Consider the following 11,766-nt stretch of genomic DNA (forward strand, 5'->3'; position numbering starts at 1 on the left):
ATATATATAATATTATCCACTTTTGATTCTATTGAAGCAGTGATCTGTCAAGACAGACCACAAACACCACCAAGCATGACCTTTTTCTATCTTTTCCCTTCACATTTTTTTTTTTTTGGGGCAAAAATTTTCCTTTCACATTTCATCAAAGATTTATTTTTTATTATATAACTCACATTCTCAATAATGCTTATTATATATACCACACAATCCAAAGATTTGGCTCAGATCGTTTTAGACCCCCAAAAAAAAAAAAAAAAAAATCCCGAGCCGGAGCGAATACGTAGAGGTTTTATAGTTTCGCCGGGGAAAGAAGCCAAAGATGCCGGAGATAAATATCTTGGTCGCCGTCTTCTTCGTCATGTCCGGTTTAGCAGTGGCCGGAGAACCGGTTAAGGGACTGTACGTGTTCGGAGATTCGTTAGTCGATGTCGGAAACAACAACTATCTCCCGGTTTCGTTGGCCAAAGCTAATTACCCTCACAACGGCATCGATTTTCCAACCAAGAAACCCACCGGAAGATTCTGCAACGGCAAGAACGCCGCCGATGTCATCGGTGAGTTTCTTTGAGATACGTTGGATGCCGTACCACGTGTCATGATATGATTGGTTTCACAATTTTTTTTGAAAAGCCGAGAAATTGGGAATACCGTCGCCGCCGCCGTATCTGTCACTGAAAAAGAGAGGGAACGAATCCGGAGAATTGGCCGGAGTAAATTTTGCCTCTGGCGGAGCCGGAATCTTCAACGGCTCCGATCAAACTCTCGTAAGTCCTATAAATTTGAATATTTATTTTCACTCGTAGCTGAATAAAATTTAAATTATTAGATAACAAAATAGAGCATGCACGGGCTTATGTATGGGCTGTAATTGGGCCGGAACTTGCCAGGCCCAATAAAATATGGGCCCAAAAAAATTGAAGGTAAAAATGCGGTGAGCGTGGATCGAACACGCGACCTTCAGATCTTCAGTCTGACGCTCTCCCAACTGAGCTATCCCCGCTAGATGGTGTCTCATATTTTTTGTTAAATTTTATATGGTTTAGGGTCAATCAATACCTCTCTCCCAACAAGTGAACAATTACATTTCTGTTCACGAAGAATTGGTGAAACAGCTTTCACCATCCGCAGCACAAAATCATCTGTCGAAATCCATATTCGTAATAGTCATAGGAAGCAACGATCTCTTCGACTATTTCTCTTCGTTCAAACTCCGCCAGAAGAACAACCCTCAACAATACACACAAATGATGGCTACCAAATTGAAAGAGCAGCTCAAGGTAGATCTTTTTTTACTAATGTTACCGCTTCTTCTTTTCATTATTTCCGAAACTCAAATCAAAATTTGTTTATATATGTGAAACAGAGAATATACGATAATGGAGGACGCAAATTCGTGGTGATCGGGATTGGACAGATCGGGTGCATCCCGGTACAAAGGAAGAAGAACTCGACGTATGAATGTAACAGAGAACCAAACATGTGGTGTTCGGTTTACAACCAAGCTCTTAGGTTAATGTTGCAACAATTTGCACAAGATCTTCATGGCTCCATGAGATACTCTTACGTCGACAACTTCATTGCCATGCAAGACATCATCTCCAACCCTACCGTTTATGGTACGTATAATATGATATATTATATATACACATGTGTATATGTGTGTGTAAAGGACTTGTTTTCATGAATATTGAGTGTACTTCTAGCGAGTGAATACTATTTTTACCAAATAAAAAATGAACAGAGAATGTGAATATATACCTCTTGTTTGGTGTTAGGGTTTAAAAACGTGGAAGCTGCGTGTTGCGGACGCGGAAAGCTAAACGCGGAACTTCCATGTCTTCCAATCGCAAAGTACTGTTCGGACAGGACAGCTTACTTCTTCTGGGATCTGTACGGCCACCCGACAGAAGCCGCGGCTCGGAAATTCGTTGAAACTGTCGACCTTTCCCTCTTACTCTCAAGCAGCTTATCTCCTCGCCGTAATTCAATTAGCATCGTATTTGTTTTCGTGGGTATCTATATATTTGTGTTACAAAAATAAATAAAATGAAATATAATTAAAATAATTATTCAAAGAGGAGATGTTTGTTTTATGTTACAAATTCCCCCGAGGCGTTGGTCCAATGGAAGTCAAATCTCGTATTCAATTTTCGTATCCAATAATCAATATGGATAGATTTATCCCAAAATTTGTTCTTCCTTTTTTTTTGTTGCTATATTAGTTAATTAATTAATTAAAAATATATTTCAAAATGTCTTCCTAATTTGTCCGCTTCTCCGCTGCGGCTCGTTGATCTCACCTTCTTCTTCTTCTTCTTCTTCCTCCTCGAGCTCTCATGCCGCGTCGTTGACGCAACAATCAACATCTTAACCTGCGCTTGTATGTGCGCACGATAATGGAGGCGGTGGCTCCGTCTTCTTTCGTCTCCAAGGCTCGGACCGCCTTCCACTCCGCCGCCGCAAAGGCGGAGCGCGTCTTCACTGATCTCAAATCTGATCTAGGTCTCTCTCTCTCTCTCCGTATTCTCCGCTTCGATTTACTTGTCTCTTCATCGTAAGTCGTAGGATTTTCTTCATTTCCATTTACTAAATTTTGACTGATCGATGGAGGTCCCATTGCCTGCTCCACCTCTGATTTTATCCGATTTCTCGTGTTAAATTCTCTCTCCATTTCCCCTTTTTTTGTTTCATTTCGGTGATGCTTATTTCTTGTTTTTGAATTTCGTCGATCTGAATCGTTGAAGACGCGGAGACGCAATCGGCGAGGAACGACGATCTCTCAAAGGTACGCCATTTACGCGATAATCAAATGCCGGAATGGTTTTGGCCCTGGAATCATAATCTCTCAATGTTTGATGTGTTCTAAGAATCTGGGCAAAACCAATTAGTCTTGGATTGTTTGAAGGATTTGAAACTTGTAGTTTTTTTTGTTTGCTTGAAGGATTTGGAGAATGTATCAGAAGTGAGGCAATCTAAGTTACATGTTTGGAGGATATTGTCCGTATGCTTTTAGTGATTGACAATCTGTTCTTGTTTCTTTGAAGAAAACTCCGTTATATCAGGTTCAGATAAATGTTATGTTTCCTGCTGAATTGAACTGTCTGATGCAGGATAACGATGAAGTGAAGCGTCGAGGTTGGAGAGGGGCACATATCAGAACAAAGCAAGACTGGCAAGATAGATTGAAAAACTTTAGGCTAGGGAGGAAAGGAGTTGAAGATAAAGAAAAGGTTGAAAATTCAACAATGGCATTCCCTTTTTACGACGAAAATATGTATATCCACAGAGTGAGACAAGAACAGGAAACCAAGGTATCAGGTTTCACTTTCACCTTTCCGGATCTTCTACAGACACCATTGGAGGTTTCTGTTTAACGATTTTGCTTCCTTCTATTGGTGTCTAGGCATCAGATGTTGCCATATTGGTAGAATCTCTTAATGCTACTGATGTGAACAATATTCCTCCATCATCTACTGTGAAGCAGCTGGCTGTGGCTCTCGAGTGAGTCTTCAATACCTCTAAGTTTCACCACGGTTTAAATCTTTTTCCTTTTTGTCACAGTTTTCTGGCAAAAACCTTTTTTTGAAATCTTTACTAGTACTGAAGGTCTCTATTTGCTAGGTGGAGTTTCTGTTTTATGTTATGTACCTTCTATTTTTTGATAACCTATGAGTTTTGGACAATATGTGTTTTTCCAGTTTATAAACTTCTTGGCTGAAGTCTTTCATAGAAGGGTCGTGCTGTTGACTTCACATTATGTCGTTTCGGTTTTTGGTTCCAGAGCGGGAAAGAGAGCAAAGACTGTCAAAGATTTTGTTGCATCTTCTGGAAGTTCATCACCAGTGAAGGAGAGAGGTGCCTTGAGCCTCTCTGCAGTGAAGTCACTGGTCCTCGGTGACAAAGAAGATAAGCATGGATTTGATCCCGGAGATGAGGATAGACTTGTTTCTCTAACTCAAGCCTTGTGTGATGCAGGTGGGTTTTGTCTTACACGGGCATGTTTTTCTGTCCAACTATATTTCAGTTCCTTATATGTATTTTCACGCTGATTGTGATTCTCGGAAGATATTTGTAGAGAGTAGTTTCCTCAGCAGAAAGATAGGCGCTGATTTTGGGTCTCCTGCCAACACATCGTCTTTGCCTAAAGATATTCATGCTGCTCCCCCAGACGGCTTTGTTGTTAAGCTAGCAGAAGTAATAGGAAGTTTTACAACGCTAAGGAGAATGGCTTTGTTCTGGTGCAGGATTGTTGATGAAGTAAGTCATTGTGATACAAAGCCTTGGCTTTGAAGTATCCTGCTTTATTCTCTCTCTCTCTCTCTCTCCAATCTTCCGGTATGATTAGCCTACGAGTTAAGATAAAGGTTATAGACTTATAGTTCATGCTGTTTGTGAGTACTGATAGAGTAACTGTCCTATGTCTTGTGGTTTATGGTTACTATATTGTATTTCTTTTGATAATGTGTCTTGGATCATTTTCATGTGCAGTTGAGAAGATTTTGGGTTGAAGGAAAGCACATACCAGGGATCCCTCTGGATGAGATTCCAGATTTAAAGTTTTGCCTGATGCATCAATGGCTCCAGGTCATAAATTGCTGCCTTGCTAGGAAAGGACATTGGAGAATCGCGTCTGAAGCACTAGAAGCTGTAATGAGGCAAGCCAGTTCGACCGATGAAGACTCGGATGTTTCGGAAGGAATGCCTTCCTCTGTTCGTCTTTTGTACACCAAAAGCAATACCGGGGAATTCATACTCCGGCTAGGTGTTAGCCATCAAGTTGAGAACTTAACATTGTTGGAAACCGGTGAACCTGTGTATGCCCCAATAACTCAGGTTTGTCGATTTCCATTACAGTTAATAATAGAAACTGTAAGAGATTTCTCAGTTCTGAATCTTATTTTTTTGTTTTTCGTTTGTGGGTTTGTCCAAATCCTCAAAGGAAGGGCCGCTGTTGACTGAAGATCTTATTCGAGAAACAGAGGAACTGGTGCTGCGGACAGGGAGGTGAGTACGAATTCTTTTCTTTCTGCCTTGTTTCGGTCTTCCTTTGAGTATGAATTTTGAAACTTCATGAATTCTTCCATATACTGAGCTGTCGACCAAATGATCAAAGTCGACCAAATGATCAAAGCAATGATGTTTTGAATGGACACGACTGTGAACTCGTTGTTTTGTCTTAAAGTATGTTTATTTGTTATTCTTATGGACAGCATGGGCGCCGGTTGTTCTCAACTCCTGTCTGACATGCAGGCTTACAAGGTGATTTTCTCGAACTGAATAAATTCTCAGCAATGCGACTAAGATTCTCGTGACTGATGAATTAAGTTTTTGTATCGTCCTTAGGCAGCAAACCCTGGCTGTATCTTGGAAGATTTTGTGAGATGGCACTCCCCTCCAGATTGGACCGAAAACGATTCATCTCCCGGAGAGGGTCGTCTAAGCACGCGGATGCAAAAAGAAGGTGCAATCTTGAATGTCTCGATGTTCTCTGGATAAGCTCAGCAACTACATCTTTCTTGTCTCGTCTGCCCGTTATTCCTCACAAAAACCCGCTTATACGAATTTTGTACAGGTAATTTGTGGAGAGAGCTCTGGGAAACCGCCAGGCCCGTGCCCGCTGTTAAACAATCACCTCTCTTTGATGAGGATTTGGCAGTGTAAGTTGTCGTGAAACATAACTAGTTCCGTGTTTGATGCAATGTCTGTCAACGCTGATCAAACTTACAGGGAAGGAATCTTGAATTGTCTGGAAGACATACCAGCTTCTGAGCTTTTCGAGCAACTGTTTCTATCTCTAGTAAGCTTTTTCCCATCAAATTTCTTATTATCGATAATGCGTTTCTGTCTATATCTGGTACCATAAAATTGTCGGGCTGTACCGTTTTTCCAGCTCGCCTTGGGATTTGTGATGTCAGAGCCGAGACTAGCGAAGAACGACGATTTATCAAAGCTGTTCTACGAGTGCAAGGACTACGTAGTCACCACTTGTCAGGGACGTGCCTGGACCGATAAACTCGACGATCTCGTCCAGGTAACGATCACAATTTTTCGACTAGCAGAGATTCGTGAAACGGAATCAAACGCTGGGAAATATGAACGAATGCATCGGTCATCTATCATCTAGGTCTATGAAACCGTGGAAACGATGTTATCGCGTCCCGACGAGGTCATGAGATCGATGAAGCAGACAGAGGAATCTCCGGTGAGCGGCAATGGCAAAGGCAAGAACAGGTTCAAGCGGCTCGGCTTCATCTTCCGTGGTAAAGAGAGAGGCCAAAAGAAGCAGTCGGAAGAAGAGGAAGAAGAAGGAGGGAAAGGTTATGAACCGAGCCCTAATCGTCAGTCTTTCTCTAGTTTCTTGGACGCCAAGTCATCTTTGTTTTCAAAGAGACCTCCTCGACCAGAAACTCAGACGCCAATTTTATCCGATTGATCCCTAAACTAAACTGTAAATTATCACTGAAAAAAAAACAATTCCCATTGATTTTTCTTTTTTCAGATGAAAATGAATAAATATGTGACTGTAAATGTATTGGATTGATTGGTAAACTGTAAATTATTGTTGAAAAAGCGGCCCTCATTGATTTTTTTTCACATGAAACATGAGAGATTTACAGTATTTTGTTAAAACAACAACAACATCATCTCGTCATTCCCAAATTCATTTGGGATCGTCCGCATGAATTCTTCTTTTCCACTCATTTCGATCATGGATTAACTCTTTCAGAATCTGCAACACTTCCAAATCGTTTCTAATGACACACTCCCAAGTAAGTCTGGGTGTACTTCTTCTGTTCTTTCTTTTTCACCTATATGTCTATACTCTCCACTTTTCTAACCGGCACATCTATCGGTCTACGTTGTATATGTACAAACCATCTTAAACGCCTCTCCCGTACCTTCTCTTTGATATCTATTACTCCTATTCTCTTTCTAATAATCTCATTTCTAATTCTATCTATCATTGTGTGTCCACGCATCCATCTCAACATTCTCATTTCAGTCACATTTACAGTATTTTGTTAAAAAAAATCAAAATATTCTCGTTTTAAAAAATATTACTATTCATAATAAAATAACCTTTTTTTGTTGGTAATTTATATCAAATTACAAATGGCTATTGCAAAAATATTGAACGATCGTGTTTTCATCCACTTGGGCCGTTGAGTAGGCCCATAGTTACTGAGGTCAGTCCATTACAATTTATGGGCCTATAATGGGCTTAGCCATTATGCGAGACGACGTGGTTTCTGCGGTCGCTCTATCTGCTCGGTAAAAATGGACATATTCGAGCGAATATTTTTGTTCATATTCTCACGCAATCAGAGCGCGACACGTGTGTATCTCATTTCATAGGCTCCGAACTTTGCCTTATTCCGGTGGCTTGCTCAAAAGTTATTTGCTTTGCCTGGTCTTCTCTCTCCTCTCACCGATTCTGCAAACCCTAACTCTCTTGATTCAGCGTTGTTTGCGGGTTCTCCTGCTACAAGGTTTGATTTTCATGCCGCTCTTTTCTTGATCCGTTTCCCTGCGTTTGGTCCAAAAGTTGTTATACCGATGCTTTGGCGTTAGAATTTCCCGAATCTAGGTTTCTGATGCTGTTGAAGTATTGACGGGGTTGATTTTTGAGGGAAAAAACAACTTTTCTGTTCTTCTGTTTGCCTAATCAATCTCCGACTTGCGAAATGGTTGCAAGTGTTGAATCTCGTCGTAATATGTTGTCCCTTCCTAATAACAGGGTCTTGGTACGATGATGTTGCGTGCTGTAGTTAGGAGAGCTGCGAGTAGGGGCTCTTCTGCTTCGGTCGGTGCTCCTCTTTTGTTTAATTTTATTGATTTGTGAGATTTATCTTGGATCGAAGGTATGATTGTTTTAATTCCCCATTTATTTGTCTCGCTCTTAGGCGTTTGGGAAGTCGCTACTATCTCCTCGTGCTGCGGCTTCTGCCCCAAGCTTTCATTCAAATGAGGTGCATTCTTTTATGGTGTTTGATTTTGGTTTCATGTCCATTTTTGCTTGTATCGATTTCTGCATGAAGTAAGAGTTCAGGATTTTTTATTCAGTTTTGAATTTGTGATCCTTTGTGGATTATCTTATGGAAGTTTGATGTTGAAACATTTGAACAGACACAATTGTATCGTGGAGGCTATGCTCATAGCTTTCATTACCTTGCTTTGCCAGGTATTTTTACAGCCTCCTTTGTACCTTTTTGCCTAGTTTTAGGTTTCTTTCCTTGACAGTATCTCCCATTTTCATTCCATGCAGCTAGTTCAAACAACTTGAGGTTAGTAAGCTCGGTTCGTTTATTCATGCGTTGCCTACAAGTTTTAGGTTTCTCGTCTCTTGCTCGCTTTATGTGATACAAATTTATGTTTATGCGCAGGAGCGTTTTCAACTGTTGCCAAGGCACATCTCTGCAAAGATGGGTCAGGCCATTTTCATCTGGAAATGGTATGATTGCTCTTGCTTAAAATTGGTGTGTTTGTCTATCAAATCATTAGTTGTTACTTGTTTCCCATGTTCAGCACGTCTGATTGCTCAGCCAAATTACATTCGTTGATTTTTTGGGTGCTAAACTTTGGATAGATGTACTGGACTCCTTGCTCAGCAGCCTTCAACTTTTGCTTCATTTCTTATTCAGATTGTTGTGAAAACTCATTCTTTTCATCTGGATTTTGAACTCTACTGTCATTATAGCTTTACTTGGATTTCTATGAATTTTTACACATTTCCTTGTTTATGATATTGAAGGTGATTCAGTGGAAGCTGTTGTGCCTCACATGGGTGAATCAATCACTGACGGCACTCTAGCTAACTTTCTGAAAAGTATGTTTTTCCTTTTCTATTATCCTTTCTGGTTCTTTCTGATGCTTGGATGAATGAATCTATGTTATTATTTTACATATCCTATGTTGTCCATGCAGAACCTGGTGATAGAGTAGAGGCTGATGAGCCAATTGCACAAGTCGAAACGGATAAGGTATCAATCACATGCTTTATTAAGTGTAGATATCCATATTGTAGGTTTTGAGCTAAGCTTTCCTAGTACTTGTTATTTGAATTGATCTCGGTGCATTAGGTGACTATTGATATTGTCAGCCCAGCACCTGGAGTTATCCAAGAGGTAACATAAGATTGCTATTTGTATTATGTAATGTTTACTCGTTATTTTACTATCCTCTGTCTTCCTCTATGTATGGTTGTTATCTATTGTTCTAACAGCTGGGTTCTTATTCTTGCTTAGTTTATAGTGAAGGAAGGAGATACTGTAGAACCAGGAACAAAGGTTGCTATTATTTCCAAGTCTGGGGAAGCTGTTTCTCATGTTGCCCCCTCCGAAAAGATACCAGAGAAACCTGCTTCAAAGCCGTTGCTTACTCCTGAAAAGACCGACGAAAAGCAGAAGCTTGAAAGTAATCCTGTTCAGGAGAAGCCCAAAGCACCAGTTCCACCCCCTCCTAAGCAGTCTGCTAAAGAACCTCAGCTGCCTCCCAAGGACAGGGAAAGACGGGTAAGCATACATAGTGTCCTTTAATCTTGTCTGTGCCCGGAAGCTTGTAACCTCGGGATTTGTTTTGCGAAGAAAAGCTTTGTGGTTGATAATTGATATATGGCGTCTAATGTTGTTGCAGGTTCCTATGACTAGACTTCGGAAGCGTGTTGCAACAAGGCTGAAAGACTCTCAGAATACTTTTGCAATGCTGACAACTTTCAATGAAGTCGATATGTGAGTAACAACCTAGGATTATGTCTTGTTGGTTTTTGTTGTTTACTGTTTCGTGGTTTTCCCCTCACCTGCAAAATTTTCCTTCATTCAGGACTAATTTGATGAGTCTGCGATCTCAGTACAAGGATGCATTCTATGAAAAGCATGGAGTGAAGCTGGGGCTTATGTCTGGATTTGTTAAGGTATGCAATAGCCAGCTTTTCTTCTAAAACTAAATAACATACTGTAAAATGAACCATTTTGAATAACATTAACACTCTTGATTTATTCTACGATTGTTTCAGGGTGCTGTTAGTGCCCTCCAGCACCAACCAGTAGTAAATGCAGTTATTGATGGTGATGATATCATATACAGAGACTACATCGATATCAGTATTGCAGTCGGCACCTCCAAGGTCTGTCACCGTTTTCTTTAACATTAGCCCAGGCTTGTCAAGAGTTCGTTCTTAAATTTCAACCAATAGTGCGATATAGCAAAGAGGACAAGCTCGATTCTCCTGTTCCGAAAACATATTGCAATTTCTGCTGTGCTGCCTGATCATATTATATGAAATGCTTGGTATCATCCAGGGGCTGGTGGTTCCAGTAATAAGAGATGCAGATAAAATGAACTTTGCGGAGATAGAGAAGACGATAAACTCGTTGGCTAAGAAGGCAAACGAGGGTTCAATATCGATAGACGAGATGGCTGGAGGGTCATTCACCATCTCAAATGGCGGCGTTTACGGAAGCCTCATAAGCACACCCATCATCAACCCTCCCCAGGTAAAAGATTTCTCTCTCAAAATCCAAATCTTTTTTACAGTCTGAATTCAGGACCAAGGCCAAAAGAACTGAGTCTCTCTCTCTGTCATTGATCGTGGCTACAGTCTGCAATCCTGGGAATGCATTCGATAGTGACACGGCCGATGGTTGTGGGAGGAAGCATAGTGGGTAGGCCGATGATGTACGTATCGCTAACGTACGATCATAGGCTGATCGACGGGAGAGAGGCCGTTTATTTTCTGCGTCGGATAAAGGACGTAGTGGAGGATCCTCAGAGGCTGCTTCTCGACGTTTAAGATAAGCCCCCTCCCCTTCCTCCTTCATGGCTTCCATCATCTTATCCGTTTTTTGTTTCTTACCTCTTCCGACATTCCTGAAACGTTATTACAGTTGCCGAGGTTTTTACCTGGCTAAAGGAATAGGTTTTTTTACACCGTTGAGTTTACTGAACCTGACCCCAAAAAAGAATTTTCGATTTTTGACTTGGGAGAATAATTCCCACTGATATATAACAGCTGAAAAATTATGGTTTGTGTAATTTTGTTTTGTTTATTATTTCCTCTTTGGCAAAGTTATATGAGTTTTATAATGTGTATGGAGTTCTATTATATTGATACTGTTGGTGATGATTAAATTTTGGATGCGTACGCCGTATGGGCTGCGGGTGCGGTAAACATGATGGTAGGGTTAAAGTTAATTTCATTATATTATTATACATTACATATGTATGTTAGGAATCGTGTATTTTATAAATAATATCTCGAATCGTTTGATCATGTTTTCCGAGTTTTCTAAATCCGAGTGTTTTCGTAAATAATAAATTAGTAGGTTTTGTAAGGAAAAAAATGTGTATAAGAATTAAATAATGAGACAGACGGGGTCGCAAATAATGATTAAAAAAATATAGTGGACTTTTTTTTTTGAAAAAAAGGCAAACCTCTAAAAAAATCTCGAATTTGTAAAAAAATATATAAATAAACCTTCAACGTATAAAACCCTCATTCAAATCTCAAACTTGCAGCAAAATTGTCATCCAAATTCTAAATTAGTAACATGTAATTGGATAAAATCTCGAACTTACAAATTGTTGCTCTGATAATCCATTGACTTGTTTGACCACAATTTCAGACGATCGAAAATTTACGTTGGTCCGAAAAAAATTGATGTCAGCGTGTCCACTTAAGAAATTTTAAATGAATTTTTGTCACATCAACACTTTTTTATCGAAATTTAAACCGATTTGAGAGTAAATAAAACCGGTTTTTCGGGA

At 40.0% G+C, this 11,766-nt stretch overlaps 3 protein-coding genes and 1 non-coding gene across 4 annotated transcripts; 3 read left to right on the forward strand and 1 right to left on the reverse strand.

Annotated features, from left to right (window-relative positions):
- The first annotated feature begins 245 nt into the window (after positions 1-245).
- On the forward strand, positions 246-2,044 carry LOC104813255 (GDSL esterase/lipase At5g55050). The gene is made up of 5 exons (XM_010540822.2): positions 246-557; positions 634-767; positions 1,047-1,280; positions 1,367-1,619; positions 1,779-2,044. Exons 1-5 carry the CDS (start codon positions 323-325, stop codon positions 2,042-2,044), a joined length of 1,122 nt encoding a protein of 373 aa, XP_010539124.1. The 5' UTR covers positions 246-322.
- On the reverse strand, positions 931-1,003 carry TRNAF-GAA. The gene has a single exon. It is a non-coding gene; the product is annotated as a tRNA-Phe (tRNA).
- On the forward strand, positions 1,952-6,583 carry LOC104811616 (rab3 GTPase-activating protein catalytic subunit). Its single transcript, XM_010538367.1, has 14 exons — positions 1,952-2,505; positions 2,748-2,788; positions 3,114-3,314; positions 3,407-3,504; positions 3,785-3,978; positions 4,079-4,260; positions 4,492-4,836; positions 4,943-5,007; positions 5,214-5,262; positions 5,347-5,464; positions 5,576-5,660; positions 5,731-5,800; positions 5,894-6,034; positions 6,128-6,583. Exons 1-14 carry the CDS (start codon positions 2,400-2,402, stop codon positions 6,434-6,436), a joined length of 2,004 nt encoding a protein of 667 aa, XP_010536669.1. The 5' UTR covers positions 1,952-2,399; the 3' UTR covers positions 6,437-6,583.
- A 798-nt stretch (positions 6,584-7,381) lies between these two features.
- On the forward strand, positions 7,382-11,104 carry LOC104811617 (dihydrolipoyllysine-residue succinyltransferase component of 2-oxoglutarate dehydrogenase complex 2, mitochondrial). Its single transcript, XM_010538368.1, has 15 exons — positions 7,382-7,493; positions 7,742-7,807; positions 7,908-7,973; positions 8,131-8,185; positions 8,270-8,288; positions 8,388-8,455; positions 8,756-8,830; positions 8,929-8,984; positions 9,084-9,128; positions 9,249-9,515; positions 9,637-9,731; positions 9,823-9,913; positions 10,016-10,126; positions 10,302-10,496; positions 10,601-11,104. The coding sequence occupies exons 2-15, from the start codon at positions 7,754-7,756 to the stop codon at positions 10,790-10,792; spliced, it is 1,389 nt and encodes a 462-aa protein (XP_010536670.1). The 5' UTR covers positions 7,382-7,493; positions 7,742-7,753; the 3' UTR covers positions 10,793-11,104.
- Positions 11,105-11,766: the final 662 nt, after the last annotated feature.

Source organism: Tarenaya hassleriana, unplaced genomic scaffold (genome assembly GCF_000463585.1).
Source record: "Tarenaya hassleriana unplaced genomic scaffold, ASM46358v1 Cleome2, whole genome shotgun sequence".
Taxonomy (NCBI): domain Eukaryota; kingdom Viridiplantae; phylum Streptophyta; class Magnoliopsida; order Brassicales; family Cleomaceae; genus Tarenaya; species Tarenaya hassleriana.

Coding starts and splice junctions, on each gene's coding strand:
- LOC104811616 (XM_010538367.1), top strand. CDS start 2,400: ATGGAGGCGGTGGCTCCGTCTTCTTTCGTCTCCAAGGCTCGGACCGCC. Junction 3,505..3,784: donor CAGCTGGCTGTGGCTCTCGA/GTGAGTCTTCAA, acceptor TTTTGGTTCCAG/AGCGGGAAAGAGAGCAAAGA. Junction 5,801..5,893: donor AGCAACTGTTTCTATCTCTA/GTAAGCTTTTTC, acceptor CCGTTTTTCCAG/CTCGCCTTGGGATTTGTGAT.
- LOC104813255 (XM_010540822.2), top strand. CDS start 323: ATGCCGGAGATAAATATCTTGGTCGCCGTCTTCTTCGTCATGTCCGGT. Junction 558..633: donor GAACGCCGCCGATGTCATCG/GTGAGTTTCTTT, acceptor TTTTTTGAAAAG/CCGAGAAATTGGGAATACCG. Junction 768..1,046: donor ACGGCTCCGATCAAACTCTC/GTAAGTCCTATA, acceptor TATATGGTTTAG/GGTCAATCAATACCTCTCTC.
- LOC104811617 (XM_010538368.1), top strand. CDS start 7,754: ATGATGTTGCGTGCTGTAGTTAGGAGAGCTGCGAGTAGGGGCTCTTCT. Junction 10,127..10,301: donor TTGCAGTCGGCACCTCCAAG/GTCTGTCACCGT, acceptor GGTATCATCCAG/GGGCTGGTGGTTCCAGTAAT. Junction 10,497..10,600: donor CCATCATCAACCCTCCCCAG/GTAAAAGATTTC, acceptor TCGTGGCTACAG/TCTGCAATCCTGGGAATGCA.